The 20,678-nt window shown below is 38.5% G+C and overlaps 2 protein-coding genes across 2 annotated transcripts; one reads left to right on the top strand and one right to left on the bottom strand.

Annotated features, from left to right (window-relative positions):
• The first annotated feature begins 371 nt into the window (after positions 1-371).
• nudt6 (nudix (nucleoside diphosphate linked moiety X)-type motif 6) lies at positions 372-13,206 on the top strand. The gene is made up of 5 exons (XM_046030160.1): positions 372-765; positions 1,943-2,146; positions 6,412-6,467; positions 10,388-10,442; positions 10,831-13,206. Exons 1-5 carry the CDS (start codon positions 513-515, stop codon positions 11,211-11,213), a joined length of 951 nt encoding a protein of 316 aa, XP_045886116.1. The 5' UTR covers positions 372-512; the 3' UTR covers positions 11,214-13,206.
• On the bottom strand, positions 9,716-20,491 carry fgf2 (fibroblast growth factor 2). Its single transcript, XM_046030161.1, has 3 exons — positions 19,937-20,491; positions 16,510-16,613; positions 9,716-12,723 (listed from the first exon to the last, which is right to left on the bottom strand). The coding sequence occupies exons 1-3, from the start codon at positions 20,112-20,114 to the stop codon at positions 12,538-12,540; spliced, it is 468 nt and encodes a 155-aa protein (XP_045886117.1). The 5' UTR covers positions 20,115-20,491; the 3' UTR covers positions 9,716-12,537.
• Between the last annotated feature and the right edge of the window lie 187 nt (positions 20,492-20,678).

Genomic DNA, 20,678 nt, shown 5'->3' with positions numbered 1-20,678 from the left:
AAATGATACACTTCTAGGTTTTCTTTTTACCAGGACGTTAAAGTACATCATTCAATATGATTAAAGGTATGGCAATAAATATTAAACTGCAATCTTAGATTCGGCATATGTGACGGTCCACTATGGAACAGCCTCGCTACCTTGAGACTCTCACACATGAGCCAAGTAACGTTTTTAATTGTTTTAAACTTTTACTAAACTTTGATTTTTTTTTTAGCTTCGTTGCACCAGATGACAGCTTGAAAAAAGTGCGCAAGAGAACCATAGATGAGCAGTATTACGATTTATTTTTAACCGGTTAGAAACGGTTAATTGTCAGATGTGTGAATGAAGTTTGTCATAGTACGATACCAAAAGAGACCACACTGTTTTTGCGATTTTATCAGAGCATTACGGTGTTTATGCAACTTCCAGGGCGGAACTTTACGTAACTGTACTGCGCTGCACGCATATGCCGGTTGAAAATGGATCAAATATTACGTTTAAACAGTTGTTAATAGTAGCGTAATAACATGGCTGTCTGTGCTTTTGCTTTGAAGCTTTTACCCTTGGTAAGAGGAGGGTTTAGCAGACGAGCTTCTTGTCCCGCACGCTCAGCTGTCCGTGCGTTTATGTGCACTGCAACTCGTTGTCAACTAGACAGAGCGGAGAGGACAAGTGCTTTGACAGGAAAAGTGGACCGATTCGGTGGAGTGACAGTGAACCTGGCTGAGTCCGGTTTACCGGCGGACATCAGCGAAAGCTCATTCAGCAGTTTACTGCAAGGTGTGTTGTCCTGATGGCTGCTGAGTGTGTGAGACCGAAAGGATCTTGAAACAACGCACAGGTCTTCTCATCAACTCACAAATCATTAACCTGCCTCAACCACTAACTACTAACTAGAACAGTGGATCTGTAATGTGAAGTCGGCTGTTACACATGTGATCATTGGAGATGCACGCGCATGAATGCATGGACGAGTTGCTTGCAGGGTTTCCCAGCGTTTCTCGTGGTTCGGTATCCAGTGTTTGTGTATTGCTAAATGCAAACATTCCCTTAATATGTAAGCCAGATGTCAGTGTTTTTGTCCCATGTATCTGCAGGTACATGTTTGTTTGACACTAGTTGTTGGTCTATGTGGCCATGCAGCCTTACACAAAACACACAAAAACATTTTTATTTGTTTTTAAATTTGCAGCAGTATGTATTCAGTTAATTGAATCCACATATTAATTACCTCCTGTAGTGACTAAGGACCATGTGATGAAATATTGTGGCCAGCGGTTATGTTCATCACTACCCTACAACCATTTAAGTATTTATCTCATTTTACTGACAAAGAAATAGAAGTGAGCCACCCTATGTAGGAAAATTAGACATCTGGTGTCTTGATCAAAGGTAAAATGATGGTATTCATTAAAATTAGAGTTTTTTTTAAATTAATTATATCAGCGACTAACTATTATTTTTTATCACAGAGTAATCTGTCAACCAGTTTCTTTGAATAATCATTTAATTGTTAAGTAATAAAATGTAAAAAAAAAAAAAGAAAAAAGAAATTGTGAAATTGCCCTCCCCAGAGCCCAAGGTGATGTCATTAAAATGCTTCACCAGTTCAAAACCTTAAGATATATAATTTAGAGTAATATTAAAGAGAGAAAAGCAGCAAATCCTAGTTTAGACTAAGTGGAAACAGCTCAATGCCTGCATTTTTGATTACGACTAATCAATAAACTGACTATTAGTCTGGGATTCCAACCTTCCACTTTAAAGGGGGGCCCTTCCTTAACCTTCAGGCTACTTCCACCAACTTGTTTCTGTTGCTTGTTTCCACAGATTAATCATGAAAAGCAATCATATTTTCTGCAGTTTATTATTTAATAAAGCAGCAACATCATTAATAAGACACTTTTAAACAAAGTTTGTGGATCCCTGTGAACTTTTGTACTTGTGCAATCCGTAGATTCTTTGCTCCAGTGGAAAGCAGAGGGGAAAGTTGCAGTGTGGCTTCGAGTACCCATCCAGCTGAGTCGATGCGCTGCCGCTGCCTCTGCTCACGGCTTCACCTTCCATCATGCCAAAGATGACCACGCTGTGTTGGCCCTCTGGTTGGGAGAAGGGCAAAGCAGGCTGCCAGGGTTTGCAACTCACCAAATTGGAGTGGCAGGTAGAGATTTGATAACCTTGTTCTTGGCTTTGTAAATAGTCGTGATCTCACCTAAAGGTCCACTTCCTAGTCTTTATTAGAGTTTGCTCAGCTTTCATGGATCTGATGAAGACGCAGATGCAGATAAGATGCAGTTGAAAGCTCTGGGGAAAAACAATGAAGTTGACCATGAGTTAAGATTATCTTGTCAAACCAGTATAGTTACTGAAGAGGGATGTCCTGCACAAGTGTACGCACAAACCTTCATTGTATAGCTTATAGATAGACACAAAGTCCTTCTTTGTGCCACTACCAGAGAGTCCAGCTCTGAGCCCACCACTTAGCCAGCTCTCCTCACCAGTCTGTCCAGTCGACCAGCGACCTCTTCTTGCTGCTTCCTCCCCAGCAAACTACAGCATAGAAGAGGACATTGGCCACCAAAGACTGGTAAAACATCTGGAGCAGTTTTTTGCAGATGTTGAAGGACCCCAGCCTTCTCAGGAAGTACAGACAACATCCTGTCCTTCATGTCCTTCAACATCTGCGAAAAACTGCTACAGATGATTTACCAGTTATTACTATACAAGATGTGATGTACAGTACTTAGCAGCCAGAGTTGCCAGATTTAGCTCTTTCAGGTATGACAGCTTTACTAGCCTTCGAATAGTTTTCATTTTTCATAATAAAATTAAATCAAAATAGCATTTGAGAGACAAAACATTTAAGTGGAATATTTTAGTCCAATGTCAAAACACAAGTGAGATGAAAAGTTTAGTAGAATAATTGGTTTTCCATTCCAGGTGACAGAATGATGATAATTCAGAAATTAGTCATTAATCATCCGTCCTTTCAAAGCAAAAACTCCAAACATCCTCTGGTTTCAGACTCTCCAATGTGAGGATTTGCTGATTTATTCTGTTTTTTGTTGTTGTTGTTGTTGTTTTTATTGTATGGGGGTTTTCTTTGAGTATTTGGGGGATTTTGATTACATACAATCATTAGTTTTAACCAAAAAAAAAACATCAGTTAACTGACATGGATATATACATGTATACATCTATGAATGATTATATCATTATCATAGCTTAAGTTTTAATATTTGACTAAACTTAACAAGAGGTTGGCATCAATGCTGCCCTCTGTCTATTTGTTAAAAATCTAGTATCTTTTGTAAAGAGGTTGTTTTTCTGTTACATTTGTCAACTTTGGCCCATTTCACTTGCGTAAATGGAAATTTACTCATCAGGACTGAGAATGTGGGGATAAGAGGGAGAAATGTAGGGAGGAGTTGCTGACCTTCTGTGTGCTCATTTTCTGATTGTCCAGCAGAGGGCAGTGTGTCGTTTATACTTTTTGCAAAAGAGTGGATTCACTTGAATCATGTCAGAACATGTCCAGAGCATCCTTCAGAATGGAATGGGGTCCAGAAACTCCCTTTTTGTTGCCAGAATGCACAAACACTGATGAAACTAAGGTTAGGAATCTGAAATAGGCAGCTGTTTAAAATGATCTAATACCTGTTCTCTTGGGTGCTTGCTGCTCTCAGCTTATCATTTTGATAAAGACAACATATAATGCACAATCACAGTGTAATTATGCATTGATAATTAATTAGTTTTTACATTGGTGTACAGAGATCCAAGGGTTTTAACCTTTACAACAGTATAGTTTAGTTTAATCAACCCTGCATTAGCCTAATATTTTCAGTGTTTTGCTACTTGGTTCTTATTGTCTAAAACTGAGCTTAACATGGTATTCACTACCATCAGTTTAGAGGCAGTGGACACAACAGATGCTAGAAACAGATTTGCAATGGAATGGATTAGGGAATGGAAATATGATCCACAGAAGGGTTTTAAACTGTCCAACATGAACTCAAAAGTGGGTATTTTGAGGTCAACGTGATCCCCATTGACTGTTAAACCCAGAGACTTAAAAGTTAGCCCAGTAACATTTAAAACTATCACATTGCAGCGCATAGCGCTTTAACATTACATCGCATTCACCAATCACACACATTCATAGACTGAGCCTAAGTGCTAAGACAGGGGCAATTTAGGGTTAAGTATCTTGCCCAAGGACACTTCGACATGCTCTACCTCCTGAGCCACAGGCGCCCCAAAGTTGCATATTCAATCTGTAGGTTGAGTTGTACTGCTACAGTATGCTTACAGTGGGATGTGGAACGTAACGTGTTTAGTGCGGTCAAACCAACAATAAGTCATATACAGGTTTACTGGTGAAAATGAAGCAGAGGTGATGTTGGTGAAAGAACCTGTCTGAAAATTAAGAATGAAAGATCATTCTATACCTCAGAAAGAGTAGTTTGACAAAATCAGGTGGTTTTCTTTGGCAGATGGACCTTAATGATGTGACAACAGATGATCTTATTGTGGGGAAGATCATGACCCCTGTCTCTGTCCAAGGATGGTCTTTGGTGTCGGTTCTGAACCTCCTCTTTGATGTTCCTCCGGCCATCCACTGACTCCTGGTCGATGACCTCTTTGACCCCTTTCCAGTCGACTTATTTTGGTCTGGTGTTTAAAGACAGCTGATGTTGTCTGTTTCTGGTATTCACTCAGTCTCTAGTCGGGGGTTTCATCAATGTAGTGTTCCTTACAGCTGTTGCATGTGATATATGTGATATGATGTGTCATAATACACTCCATTGCTGTATGACATGTTTGTTTGGCACCATTGAACTTAACTGTGTCCAGCGGAGTGCTCATGTTCCCAATCTCTACAATGGCCAAACGTGTTGGTCACAGAGACTGTACTCTATCCAATGAAACTGGGCTAAACACACCCAGATGTTAACATCTGTCCTGCTTAAGTGTCCTTTAGTATGATACTGAAATCCTGCTAGCTCCACTTGACCTCTGACCTCTCAGGACAGGGTCAAGAACTTAGAGCTCAAAGGAATTCCAAGGAATTATAGACTCCATGTTTACGTGATTAAAATGTCGTTCACTATAATTAATACTGTTTAATACATATAGGTGGGATTCTGAGAACAAGTATGTCCTGCAGTATCTCAAGCTATCCACCCAAAAAAATCAAGTTCCTGGACATCACAATACTAGTTAGAATTCTGTAATGAAATTCAGATGCATTGTTAAGTAAATGCTCAGAATGGCTGTCAATCAGAACCGATCAGATTTCTACATTAGCAACATTAAAAGCTAGTCAGGACTGAAGGGTAAGAATCATTGTGACTTAATAATATTCAGTAGATATTTTAAAACCCGAAAAGTAGGAGGAGAAGCCTACATGAAATATGAATTAAGAGAAGACATCAAACTTTGGTGGCTCAGAAAACCAACTGTAACCTCAACGATTAACAGTTTTTTAACTTCAAAAACCCACAATTCCCCTCTGATGATTGCTTCTGGGCTTTTTGTCTCATAATTCCTATTCCCCTTTTCCCCCTCCTGCTCCTTGTGAGCATTTTGTTTCCTGGAATGAAGGCTACATAATGATAGCCTCCCTTAGCAGCAACCAGACCTCCTCCTGTAAAGCCCCATATGGCACAGGGATTGGAGATGACATCAGTTTCCACATGGAAGTCCAAGTCAGGCCTTTAAGACGACCCATCCCTCTTTACACATCTGTGACATTCATTTTAGGGAGGAGTGTCCCGGTCGGTCAGACAGAGCTACCGGAAAAGAAAGTAGCCCGTTTTTCCTCCCCCTACTCCTCCTCCTCCCGAGCTGTCAGCAGCGGCACATAGCCGCCTCTCTTAGTCACTACCTGCTGAAAAAAAACTGCTCAAACAGGAGAGAAAAATGTAAATGGTGAGTGGGATGGCTACATCATTCACAAGTACAGCTGAGTCACTTGGACTTTGTTTAGACTCCGGAAATGAAAGAATTTTGCCTTTACGCATAATCTATTTTATTTTAACCCCCTAGGTTCAGACATCGACATGCTCTGTTCATGTTCACACATTTACTATTCCACAGATTTTATTTTTAATTTGTAGTCCATATTTTTTAGAAAAGTAAGTAAGTTTGTCGATATTTACTCTAAATATAGTGCTGATGTTAAAGTGGCTATTTTTTACCAATGACTACTTGTGGGTGAAAGGTGCCGCTTTTAGTGACAAACCCAGAGAGAATTTAGTGTGTCGAATCTAATAATAAGTTTGAGCTAGACAGGTCTCCCTTTTTGTTCTTAAATTGTTCTTACAGTAACTATCTCAGTGCTATCTCATTGCAAAATGTGCACATATATACTGTGGACATAAGTGGTTGCAAAATGTTTGATGGTTGTTGTTCTTTTCCCAGGTGCAGTTGTTGATGAATCCAATGGAAAAGTTCTTGTTGTCCAAGACAGAAACAAGGTATCTTTCTCACGTTAATGTTTGAAAATAAATTATAACCAATTGTAGTCCATTACATTGATTAATATCACTTAATTGAATTAAATTAAGATATAAATTAAAGTATAAAGTTTTATATTTAGTGAATGTTTGCATGTGTTGGCTGTAACAAATAGACGTGCTTCCTTCCCTCAGAAAATAAAATCTAGAAAAATAAAGAATGAAAATTAAGTTAATATTTTCGATCAGTAATACACCATATAAAAAGCAAGCTATGCAAGGTACAAAAGTAGATTTATTTCATTTTACAACATAGGGTTGTATAACGTTATAATAATAATAATAATAATAATAAGCTTTATTTATATAGCACTTATCAAACAAAGTACAAAGTGCTTCACAACAAATCACACATAAAATACAAAAACAAATAACCACATGGGTAAAAGATACAGGGGGGTAAAATACAGAATAGAAGAACAAGGATCACAATAAAGTATAACAAATATGTTCAGTAGGAGGTAAGAAAGATAAGACAAGCAAACAAAGGGCAGGAATAGTAAAACGAGTGGCAGCTCAGATAAAATCTGGATATGCTTTCCGGTAAAAGTAAGTTTTTAAAAGAGATTTGAAAGAAGAAGCCGACCCTGCCAGCCAAATTTCGTCAGGCAAGTCATCCAGAGCCTGGGGGCCCTGACAGCAAATGCTCAGTCACCTTTTGTTCTTAGTCTGAACAAAATCAAACATTATATAATAAATTATATACATTAGATGTGTGGCATAGAAATAAAACTATTTTACATGGTGCACATTGACTGTATATAGTAGAGTAAGTTGGCAGAATGACACATTTCTCATTAAAAATCATTTTTGGCAGGTAGTTAAGGCAAAAAGAGCTAATGCAACACCAGATATCTTGGTGCTGCTAAAAATGTCTATGATTAGTTTGTTTATTTAGTGAGTTATATGTTGCCTCTGTTGATCCAGACGTGGGTGGAAACCCTCTCAGACCTTCAAATCCTCTCACACTTAACATAGCTCTACACAACATTAGTTGACCTGAAGCAAACATGGTGTTTACATGAGCTGAATGCACTCAAACAGCTTTGTGCGTGTGTGTCTGACAGCTCTCACAGAGCCCTGCTGTAGTACTCAAGTTGTTATGAGGTTGACTTACAACAGGCCCCTTTTAAAACCTTTTCTACGCAGATTTGTTTGCATCCTCACAGAGCCAAAACAAGATTGCAGCCAACTTAAAAAACTGATTGGACCCTAATGCTGCTGTTTGGAAAACAATTATGTTTTAAGATACCAGCCAACTCCACTTGACATTATTGAGGCAACAAGTAAAGACCCTTTCAAACAAACTGTGCATTTTTATAACCTAAACAGTAGAAATTACCAAAATTGTCGCAGTGAAGACTGCAGCTTCTGTCCTTAATAAAAGTCTCAAAATAATATTTTGTCATGTGACCACACCCTACACTACTGCTAAAGCTGCAAAAAACTTAAAAGCACCCTAGGTCAGAAAGTGCTGGCATTGTGCGTACCCATGTAATACAATGTACACCAGTATAGATCTTATGCACAGCAGTACTGCAGGATCAGCTGCCTTCACACATAAACCCTTAACACAAAGCTATTTAACTGAAAATATTTTAACTGTCCCATTGCAAAATACACTAGCACAGGGTTTCAGTGATTTGTAAGGTTAAAACCTCAAGCACCTTGTTGTATACTACCATGCATAACATTTTCCCACTGATAGTTTCACTGCATTGGCAATTTATTGTATCGAACAAGAAAATCATGTATGACAGATTCTGATATCTGTGTAACTTAAGATGAAAATAATAGTTTAGAAATAATTAGTCCCATATTGATTAGTCAATAGTCAAAGAAATATTACAATTTAGATTTGATTGGGTTTCTGTAAATAATATCACAGAGGACGGTCTAGACCTCCTATTTTATGAGCGCTATGAGATAACTGTTGTTGTGATTTGGCGCTATATAAATAAAATTGAATTGAATGGAGTTAATAGTTTGTTACATAATCTATCAAGTTTAGAGACACTTTATAAAAAAAACAATCAAAAAATTGTGTAGCTTCATAGATAATTAAAATAATCTGTAGTTGCAACACTGTGCATCAAAGAAAAGAGTCTGAACACATGTGCCATCACTCATTGTCAGGGCTGTCAGTTTAAATCTCTGCTGGAAAGAAAATAAATATCTGCCTCAATAACACAACATAAACTATTATGATTGAAGACTCTGCATTGTGATTTATCTACAGGATTTATCACACCAATTATTTGCCCCCACGCTATTGTTGGTCAAGATCTTAGATCTTACTCTCTTCTAGTGTTATCAGGCCATGCAGGAAGCCTTGGTTTCATTCTTACATTGGGGTGGTGAAATCTCAAAGACCGACATCTTAAAACCAAATCTAGCACACATAAAGATTATAAAAGTTTCTGAATTCATATCATTTAAATCATTCTATGGCATTACATTTGTAAGGTCATGTGCAATAATCCCTTTAATTTGTGGTCTTTCCACTTATTTCTCTTCAGTCTCTGCAGTTCAAGTAGTAATAAGCTGAGAAGGGGCACATGGTTAATGTAACATCTGGTTCATATGACAAATATAGTTCACATTATAACTGACAGAATTTAAGTGGGCCTGTTTGCTGGCCTTTCATTGCACACAGCATGTAACATGTGTCCCAGCCATGACTTTTAAGAGCATATAATGTATCTTGATGGCTTTTGTACAGAAGCAGAGGGAAGCAGTTAGTGGCCTGGAAGAGTTGGGAGGGTTTTATCTCTTCCTCTCCTCCTCCTCCTCCTCCTCCTCCTCCCCATCAAGTTGTTTACTGGAAATAGGTTTTATAATAGTCTGGCCCTTGGCAGTAGAGCGTCTCTGGCAGACTGAGGCAGTTCAGAGCTCACGAAGGGTTACGAACTTCCTGAAACGAAACAAGGACATTATTGCTCTTACATCAGTAACAAAGACAACTGACAGATCCCCTGTGGACTGATGGTAATTTCATCCATCGGGGGAGCTGAAAGATGTAATGGGTATGATTATCATTTAACCATCGTCCATTCATATTTACACATCATTTCCCAGAATATTTAGTGTCAAAACTTTGCATATGTTTGGCATCCTTTTCAAGTGTTTTTGATGTTTTTATTTTCACATTAAGCTCCGACATCTCCTATGGGGAAGAGACATTTTACTCAAAAAAAACCCCACACTGATTAGAGTTACAGAAAATCTCTTTATTTCTTCCTACTAGCACATATTAGAAGCAGTTCCAAAAATATAGCATTTTGTTGACAATACATGAAAATAAATGATGTAGTGCATTTGTGTTCCTCACAGAGAGGATTTGCATAACACGAAAAATCTAAGATGAAATAGCATTTCTGAAAAAAAAGCGCTGCATACAATATTCTTTAAGTAACTACAAAAATATATATATACAACACTGACATCATAATTTAACTAGCAGCATACTGTTATTAAATATCAATGATAAGTGGTGAAACAGTTTTAGAAGACACACTTCACTACATCAAATGTAAAAGAGTGAGGCACTAAATATACAACATAAAATGAAAGGATGCTCAGGTCAGAGTAATAAACATCTCTCTGCCTGTATAATTATTAGTTCAGATACATAAAATAATCATTTGAACACATAATATACTACTAACTTGCTGTTAAAAAAAACTACTGCCATACTGTAAGATAGTGCCACTGATTTAAAGAACTTGCAAGACAAAAGTTACTTTAAACAGGACAGCATTGCCAGATTTTATGTTTCAAAACATTTTTTGAAGTATACATATGTTGAAATGACTCCAAGATACATTTAGAGCAGTGCTGTTTGAATTAAATCAATTTTAACTTTAGCTCTTGTATTTCAGACAAAAAATGATTGGAAGTTCCCCGGTGGCTTGTCTGATCCAGGAGAAAATATCGGTGAGTGTCGCGCTCAAAAGAGAAAAAAACAAATACAGTACACCTAGCTAAATCCTTCCATTTATTATACTTAAAGATGATACATATACATTCATTTGAACTGTACAAAATAAGGCACATGATGTGTACGTAAAGAATTATTTTTCTCCAAATTCACCTTATTTCATTTTTAAAAGCAGCTTTAATATTATATACATGACCCAACTCAAAAAGCAGCGTCAACTGTTTGTCTTTTCAAAAAATATATGTATTTTCCCTTTTTTTCCCACATCTCAAACTTCCGTCTGCAAGGTGACTCTGACAAGGGAACATAAAAATATTCCTTTTTGTCAGGATCTATTAAATGACTCCACCTACATTTATTTATATTACAATGAATCTTTCTCAGGTGCCACTGCCGTTCGTGAAGTCTATGAGGAAACTGGTGTTCGCTCTGAGTTTAGATCTCTGCTCAGCATCCGGCAGCAGCACAACCACCCTGGCGCCTTCGGCATGTCGGACATGTACATCATCTGCCGACTCAGCCCGCTCACCCACGACATCAACTTCTGCACTCAGGAGTGTCTGCGCTGCGAATGGCTGGACCTCGCCGAGCTGGCCAAGACCAACGACACCACGCCCATCACCTCGCGCGTAGCCAGGCTCCTCCTTCACGGCCTGGAGCATGGCTTCCGCAAGATTGACCTCACAATGGAGGAGCTTCCTGCTGTCTACTCTGGGATGTTTTACCAGCTGTACCACAGGCAGCTTTCTCCGACACTAAAATCCTAGCAAGCCATCATCAACCTGATGGGGTTAGCATATCATGGCTTGCTGTGTTGATACATGGTCAGTTTTTCTCATATTTGAAGTGTATTTATGACTTGAATTATGTTTGCAGTGTGTTTCACACACTAACTGTTACTGTTAAAGAAATGTGGTGCAATAGGCTGTGAACCTCAAGAACATTCACTTTGTGGTTTTTAAAGAATTATGCCACTGTGGTACGTGCGAGACTTCAGAGTTTTATACAGTTTAGTTAACACATTTTTAACAGCCATGTTGGAAGTCCACCGCGGTTGGGCTATGGCTGCAAGCAGCTGATTTAATTTTTGAAGTTACTGTATTCTACTGTATTTTTGGTGTGACTGTGACTAGGTCATTTTGTGACCTGTATTGAGATTTCAGATTTTCAATAGGCTAACTACCAGTGTCAGCAGACCATATACTGTACTGGCAGAAGCTAACGTTAGTGGCTAGTAGTTGCTATATTAAAATTGGCTGCCTTGTTAAATTAGCCTACTGACTGGTCATAAAAGTCAAAATTATCATTTTCTTCAAGTTAACTGCCTGTCTGCAATCATTTTGTATTTATAAGCTATATAACTTCCAGTGCCATGCAACATTTGGACTTTTTTTGCAAAAGGGGAACATAGTTTTATCAGAAAATGAAGCTGAAACTCAGGAAGCCTGTTTGTTCTATTAAGTGTGCCACTATGCTGGGTAGTGTGAAAAATTTGGAAAATACTAGAAGCTTGGGTTTTGATTTTAGTGTGATTTTTAGTTATTTAGTTCAATCCCATCTCTTCAATTTACAATAATTTGATTTTAGTGAATTTGTTTAAAACATGTATCCTAGATAAAAAAGGGTAAACAGAATATTCTTCTATATGCTCTTGTAGCTAAACTCAGACTTACACACTCTGAAGCTAAACAGTAGGAAGCAGACTTGTGATCAAAAGGTTGCCACTTTGAATCCTCTCAGCCAGAGAGGGAAGATCTGTATAGGTACAATGAACAAATAATGCTGTACTATAAGGGTACACTTGAGCAAGGCACCTGACTCCACTTGCACTAGGGTAGCAGTTGGTTGGTCCACAGTAAAAGCCTGGTTTTACTGCGAAGTAGCCAGGTATGAATGTGTGCCACTGTTTTAAAGTGAAGCTGAATAAGAGTAGACATGTTCAGGATAAAAATAACTCTTAAGGATATAAAAGTCAGAAAGCATCACAGCTATTTTGGGCAACGTTGATGGAACACTTTGTCTTCATTGCCGTCACATCTTCTTCTTTGTTGCTGCCATTAAGACGTTAATTTTTCTCAACCAGATCCCAGATCAGCACTTGGCAGACATTGGAAGAAAAAGAATGGCCTTTTGACCCGGTCCAGTTTTGCTTCCAGACTTGTACTGGCCAGTCCGCTTCAGTGCCACGTACATGTTTGGGTACTTCCTGGAGCGGTAGGTGTTGTAGTTGTTGCTCTCAAGCCTCTCTAAGAAGTGGCATTCATCTGTTGCTCGTCTCTAGAGAGAAAGACACAGAGGAATAACAGATATGTTTAATTTGATGTTTAAAGGAGATTTAAACAGGAGAGATGGCTACTGGGAGGATTAAATCTGCAACCTTTTGCTCACAGGACAAAGAACTGCTGGCACACACTGCCATCCCATTTAGCTTTCAAACTGAAGAAATGTAAGAAAACCGTGAAACTAGACTGTAATGTGGTGTAGGATATCCTGTATGGTAGTGCTCTCATCCTCATTTACTGTATTTCAACACATGGAAACTGAAGTTAGGTCATTCAGTTTGTACGTTTAATATAAAAGTCTCTGTGTTTCTTTCCAAAATTCTAATAATCATTTATGTATAAAGTCAACCTGAGGGACATGTAGTTACTTACGTAGTGGAATCTCATCAAATATTTGATTAATATATGTTGTTGAAAATGGAGACTATGTGTAATGCTGACATTTTATGACAATAAATTACACATTAAACACCCAAAATTAAATGACACTTTTATTTTGAATTAAGAGTGTTCATTTTCCTTGAATCAAGATTAAACATTAAACATGGAGGTGAATGGGCTAAAGTGTTAAACATGATACATTTGAAGAATTTAAACAGAGAATAAATCCAAAAACAGATCAAGATGTTTTGAATAAACTTGGATTGATAGGATTATAAATCAGAAGGTGTGAAAAGGTCCAAAGATGAAGATCACTAAAAATACAAACTAAATGATTTGGTTCTCAAGCTCTCGATCTATTAGTGCTCACACTGCCCCATCTTTCAACATTGTCCTTTTGTAGAAAACATAAAGAAAACATTGATGACTGAACGTCTGGCCAAAATCTCACTGGGCGTTAACTGCCCTGCACCCTGTCCAACAAGAGGCTTTTGTTTTAGTTTCTGTTTTTAGTCGACTGTGACTGCAAGGCTACGGAGCTATTAGTCAGAAGACATTTTCTTTCAGCTGTAACAACCACCCAGGGCTACTTTGTTCAGTGCAACAATCATCTTCCCTCAGTACTGAAAATGTGCAACAGTAAGGATAACAGCAGTGGAGGTGCTCATGTTTGGTGTTATTTTTTATTTTGTTGCAGTTGGAGGACTACTAAACCATCGATCACTTAAGCTAGCACAAGACTTAACATCGCTAAATATGCAATATGCAGAAGGTTCCCAATTAATTGTCCCAGTCTTTGATTTAAAAAAAAATCTATTCTGTTATCTAAAGTACTAGAAAATAATATTTTAATTAATATTTTAATTAATATTTATGAAATATATTATTAGATTATTATTATTTTGTAAAGAATATGGGTGGAATAAATATTGAAAATAAATCCAGCCTTGTACAGATCTTATCAGCAGACCAAATGACTATGCTGACGTAGTGGTCAGTGGCAAGAATATATCAGTCAGGATCTGATACATGACAGACCACACACCAGACACATTATATCAAGAGGGGAAAAATTGTAATTCCTTTGGCAACAACAAATGTTAATCTTCATATCAGTCAACAAATGTTAATAAGAGACTTATCTTGACATATCTTGTGGGTTTTTAATGGTTTTCTACACACGAGCAGAACAGAGGGACGCAATGGGTGGCAGCTTCTCATTAGGAGGAAATGCTTTTTGTCAATTACATGGACTGTGTACAAGCTTTCACAACCACCAACCCACATCAGTCACCAATGCTTCACACTTCCAGTGCCGTTGTGAGCAACAACACTGTGACAACAGACCAGCAGCAGTGCCAAATTTGTGTTGGCTATTTCTCTTGAGCATTCGGAAAATTGTTTTAGATTAGTGCCCTGTGCGATGAGGATTTGTTCCTCACTATTCATTCATAAATTTCAAGCCTCACGATCATTTATGGGTTTTTTTTCACGCTCTCAAAACTATTCTCATTCACAAATTTCAACATGTCTGGACAATAAACAGCCTTCCCATGTTTTATGAACCAATCAATTGTGGGACGCAGCACCTTAAATATCTTTGTGTTCCTGTCTTTTGTCTCTCAGACCAAGTATTGCTCGATCCTCCACCTTCCGCATCACACCCATTAATGTCAGGCTATCCCCGGAGATAAAAACAAAGTTCATAATAGAAGCCTGCAAATACTAGATGTCACATCGTTCATCTACTTGCTTAGAGTCTTGGAGAAAATCCTATATCCTTTTTTCCCCCAAGTAGTGTAACATAATGTGATTTGGATTTTAACACTCAATGCCAGACGTGTCGGCGTTAGCATGACTCGTGTCATAATTTTGTTGCCCACAGCTGCTTGGCTGAGACAGTGTTAACACTGAGGACGAGACTCAAGAACGGAAAGAAAGACAAATGGTTTGGACAGATTGGAGTTGGGGGAGATGCCTCAGTTGGAGCCAAATTATGGTCAAAACAAACTGTAACTACACATAGATAGAAAACAATTTCTTCTCTCACTGAATCACATTAATCTATAACAGAATTATTTTGACTAGGCCCAATCTAATGTCATTACTTAACATTTTATTCTATATGCTGACAAATGACCATCAATTTCCCTTCACTGGAGGAGGGTTGTTTGTGGAGTGGCTGGTAAATATTTGGTTTCCAAAATATTGAAGCTGTGGGAGGAAAAACCCTCCGACCGGGCCAGAGGCCTAACTGACCCTCACTCTCACACTTTGGATGTAACTGTAACTTAGACAAAGATGAATTGTGGTCCTTTAGTTGTAATGGTAATCTTCAATGAGACAATGACTCCAGTAAAACTCAAGTTTAGTGATAATTTCAAACAGGGGCAAATACAAATACATGTGTATCCGAGCTGGTCCCCGGAGCAGACTCCTCAAACTCCATATTACATTGGTTGATATGTCTTGTCTCGCTCCTCCTCTAGTGGGTCATATGGCAAGACCCACCTTTCCACCTCCACATCCACATCCACACATAATCAATATTAAAACAATAGTTTATTCTACCCTAAAACACTTCTAAAGAAAGAAAACACCTCTAAATAAACAAGACTCAAATGTGACATCATAAAAAAACATCATCTTATCTTATATTACCAAAAAGTGTATGTGCATAAGACAAAAGAAAGTTAACATCAACATCAACCCAAGCACAGGTTTGTGTGTTGGGTACTGTATCATATGATGACCTTCAGAGCCATCAGCGTTGAAGGCCACTTGCAAAGGTCCGTTGTATTTATGTGTCTAATCTTGTATTTTATCAGGCCTGAGTACAGGTGCAAGGAACATTTTGTTAAAAATCCATAAAGGCCCCATTGTCCCTCTGTCGACTATGCAATTAATTTTAGTCTTCACCCGAGCCTCCTACACGGCCTGTTAGCAACACCGTTTGGCTGGTTGTGTGTGTGTGTGTTTTGTGAACAAGGCTGAGCAAGAAGACTGCACCCTACTAGAGTTCAGTGTATCTGACAAATAAGCATCTGAAACATTATCATCTTTAATATCTTAAAAATGACCCTAGTATTTAGTAGTTATGAAGCCAGGCACATGGAATATTCAAACATCATGGCTAATGCTAAATAAAAAATCTTCAACAAAGCCTAAATGCTGCTTCTGGCAGTGAATTGGGGTAAATTTACTTTTAGCCAACCGGAAGAAAGTTACAGTAGGTGTTTAATATATGTTTGTGGAAAGGACAGTCCCTGAATAAGTCTTTGAACTCTTTCAGGAAATTCTAATTGATGATTTCAATTACTTGCATTTACAGTAATCTCAAAACTCTTTTAAATAAAAAAAATAAAAAGTTAACAGAGAGTTGATAATCCCACTCACTCACCGCTCCAAACAGTCGTCCGTCTCTGTTCATGGCCAGATAGCGGTTAGCACAAACTCCTTTGATGACAACCTCCCCCACTGAGGTCGCCTGGAGTTGAAGCTTTACTGAGGAAAAAAAAAAAAGATTATTTGGACATAAAGGACAGAAATCATTTGTTTGTATTTGCTTGTAGAATGTTAAGTGCCATGTTTAATATATCTATTTTTAAAAAAGATAAAGGATGCATTAAAATCCTAAGAACTGCATTAAATAACTAAATCACCAGCATCTCTTTAGATGCGAATGTACAATGTTTTAGGGCTTCATCAACCTCTTTTAACTCTGTAATATAAAGTCATTACTCAAGTAGTAAACAAGTAACAAGTGAGACAATCATGGTCAAAAAGAATAGCAGCCTGTGATAACTACTTGCTTGCTACAGGGCATTTATGGTTGGGCATTATGTTGCGTGCTAAGTATTTGAATTTTGGAGGGAAGATAACACACAACAGGAAGAGGAAATGTTTTCAGATATATTGGTACTTAAAGCTGCATTAATCAAATGAAGGGCACTAGGGGGCATCGCAACACAAACAACCTGACAGATCTTGTAGAGGAGACCAAAAGGTGACATGTTTTGGTCTCCTCTATCTCCTGAGAACAATATCTGTCTCTTTAGCTAGTGGATGCTTCAGTTTCCAAAATTGCTTGCTACTAACTTTATCTGCCGTTTGGTGATGGGTGGTGGGTGAATCTGTAGACACCTCACGATTCGATTCGGATTCAGGGAGCTACGATGTGAGCTATGATGTGATCTTGATTCATAGAAATGTTTTATTTTTTTTCTCACTTTGGGACTATTTGCTACTATTAAAACAGCATATTTGTACTTCCATTATCTTTTAGTTTAATTAGACAAGTTGAATTATGAGTATAAATGCAGTAATGCTTTTCTTTTGCAAACATTAAACATTCAAGGGTGGGTCATTGGCCTTAATTCTTACTGGAAGAGTTAAAGCACTCAAATACTGACATATTGTCAGTTGGTAATGCTCAATCATAAGACTCTGACCTGTTGATAATTCATAATCTGCAGCTTGTGCTTCTTTATACAGGGCAGGCACAAGGGACTGACTAAACTGCACACGTGAAAGCACGTTATAGCAGGGCTTAAGCACTTTGACCATATGCCATAAGTCTCTTTTTGTCTTGTTCCGCTAATTGGCACATTTGGGTGATGCTGTCGTAAATGAAATATTTATTTATGTATCACTGCTGAGTTGAATTTATACTGGGGATCTGCAGTCTCAGGTATATTAGCAGCCACCCTGAGAGTTCATGAGTGAATCGTGCTGCATCTTAGAATCGATATTTAACCCCACCCCTGTTGTTTACCAGAGTTTGTTTGCTGAAAACACAACATGGATGAGAGCAGTGAGAGTGAACCATATAGCACATGTAAAACATCCATAAAGCTGCAGAGAAAAATATATATAGAAAAATATGGATTAATGTAGCTTTAAATGTTTTTGGAAAAAGTAAATTCATTCTCTTTGTATAACCCAAAAGCCATCAGCTCATATTCCTTCACCTCCAGGCACATCATTTTTAGGCTAACATTGGCTCACACCCTATTTGGTAAATGAAGGAAACACTATTGAATAAGCTAACTCCGGTCAGGCGCTAATCAGAAGCATCACACTGTGGCTGACAGCAATCTGAACACACAGTACCTGTTGGCTGTGTGACAGCCTCTTCACAGATGTAACAAAATAAGCCCCACTTTTTTTTTGTAGAGACAACGCTGCTTGCCAACACAGCATACCTTGCATGAAACCAAACCAAAAACAAAATAACAAAACAAAAGGGAGCAGGGGCTCCATAAGGTAAATTATGTGAGCTGTTCAGAAGTAATTTACAGTAAGACTTCAGACAGACACACATCTGTCTACAGTTAAGTTTAATTCACGTCACAGATCAAAGAAGTGTTCTTCCCTGAAAGAAACGTATAATTGGTCTGAGTGTGCTGTGGTGTGTTCAATGTTTACTGGGCAAATTATATTTCAGCTATTGTGAATACAGGAAAACTTTCCCTCAACTGTTCTTCGGGCCTGTGGTGTGTAGTCCTATCTGTAATGTCCTTGCGTCTGTGATGTAAAATAAATGATTTGTGGAAACCTATATGGTCAATATTCTTGTCAGATTTGGATACAAAGTTTTGGGTTAGGGAGTGAGATACAAAGAATACAAATGTGTTGGAGTCTCATCTACATTCTCACAAAAAATCCCACTTGAAGATCCTTGGATATATTGGTTTTCATTAACAGTTCCAATTCGAACTGGCAGGTATGTTTGGTTGTCTAAAATGTTGGCAGGAGTTTTGCAGCCTTAACAAAAGGACCATTGATGAAGCACAGCTCAGGTCACATTAAATGTAAGAAACCATCACGGTAAAAAGTTAAATGATTAATACTGATTCCTGTTTTATGACTCATTGTGTATATATTCCTTACCAAACCCATAATACAGACTGTATGATAACTAGAATAACTGGAAGTATTTTTAATGCAAACAAAATAAGCAACTATCATCTCAAAAAAGGTAACTCTCCTGGTTTATTTTGCAATAAATCTAACTGAATGTAATTGAAGATAATTGAATTATTCAAAAAATAGTTCCTCTCTCCTTGAACTTGTTCCACATCAGTATGTGTTTGCACGCACCTGCTTGAAATGTCACCCTGTCACCCCACTTGCCTCTACAAACGTGTTTTCCTCGGAAAAAATGTTCCCCCTTCCTCCCCTCCCACTTACTTACACAACTTAGGACACGCACTTATAAGTAATAAGTGATACAGAGGCACTGAGGGGTATAACAGTTTCCACTTTAATAGTTGCTAACTTTAAGAGGAACTTTGGAAAAGCCAAAACTCCTCTCACTTTCTATATAAATACTGATTGACTGGTGGTAGAGATGAGTGACAAAAATATACACTATAGTAATAGCATCATTTTTAGATCTATTTCTGGCAGAAGTTCATTGATCTCCTGACAGTCACCTCTAAATCAGGAATTCACTTATTCTGGCGGTTAACTCCATGTTGTGCTGTCCTGTGTGACGTAAACCACACAGTGAGCAGTGTGAATGGCTGTGACTCAGCATGGTGATTTACTAAAAACATCACACATATTCCATCAAAGTTCCCTTCGATTAAGAAAATTTGAGGTGTACTTCTCTTAAACTACCGTTGTTATACTTTCCAGAAGCAGACCTACGCACATTTTAGAGATTGCAAATGGAGAATGAACCACAGTAAGCTGGGAAATTAACATTGTTCCTCCACGATTGCTTTTGCTTCACACTTATGTCCCTGTTACATATTAAAAAGAACATAAAGAAGCTTTGTGTGATGTGCAAAGCAAATTAAAAGGGGACTGGAAGTACTTACTGTGGGGGTCGTTCTTCTCCCGGATTCCATCCACTCCCCCGTCAGACTTTATCCTCAAAAAGAAGCCCCCGTTTTTACAGTACAGCCTTTTGGGATCCTTGAAGCTCCCAGGAGGAAATCCGCCGCTGCCGCCATCGTCAGGTGTGGAGGGAAGTGTTGTGATTTCTCCTGTGGCCATCTCCTCCTCTTTCCACGCTTCCCGGCGACTGCTTCGTTTCCTTCTTGAGCAGTGCAGGAGCCCCACTCTGGCCTCCCACCTCCCACTAACTGTTGCCTGTTCCCTCCTCCCCTCCTCCACAGAGCTTCACACAAACTGATTCTGCTTAACCCCAGAGGTCAGTTTGCTTGAACACCCCCTCTCAGGGCAGCAAGTGCCCTTTGAGTCCTAAGAATCTGAGGCAGGACAACTTCTAAATGATTCTACCTAACAGCAAGCGTCTAAAACTACCATTTGTAGCTGCTCGGCTGTTGTTTGCAGAGCTGGCATCTGCTTTGCCAGTGTACTTTGAGCACACTGGTATGGGGGATGCATGCAGATCCCCCCTCTCTTCCACTCTTCTTGCAATGAAGTGTTTAAAACAGGGCAGCTGGCTTAGATCTGTGTGGAAGGCTTTCCCCTTTGGGCCTCAGTTCGCATGCGCCCTAGGAGCACCAACACACACACATACACACATGCTCACGCCCACTAATGCTCACCGATTTAACCAACCAACCCAGCAGACGTTGAGAAAGGAGAGGAGGG

Source organism: Micropterus dolomieu, linkage group LG19 (genome assembly GCF_021292245.1).
Source record: "Micropterus dolomieu isolate WLL.071019.BEF.003 ecotype Adirondacks linkage group LG19, ASM2129224v1, whole genome shotgun sequence".
Lineage (NCBI taxonomy): Eukaryota > Metazoa > Chordata > Actinopteri > Centrarchiformes > Centrarchidae > Micropterus > Micropterus dolomieu.
The sequence above is the reverse complement of the archived record's forward strand: the minus strand, read 5'-3'. Positions and strand labels throughout refer to the sequence as shown.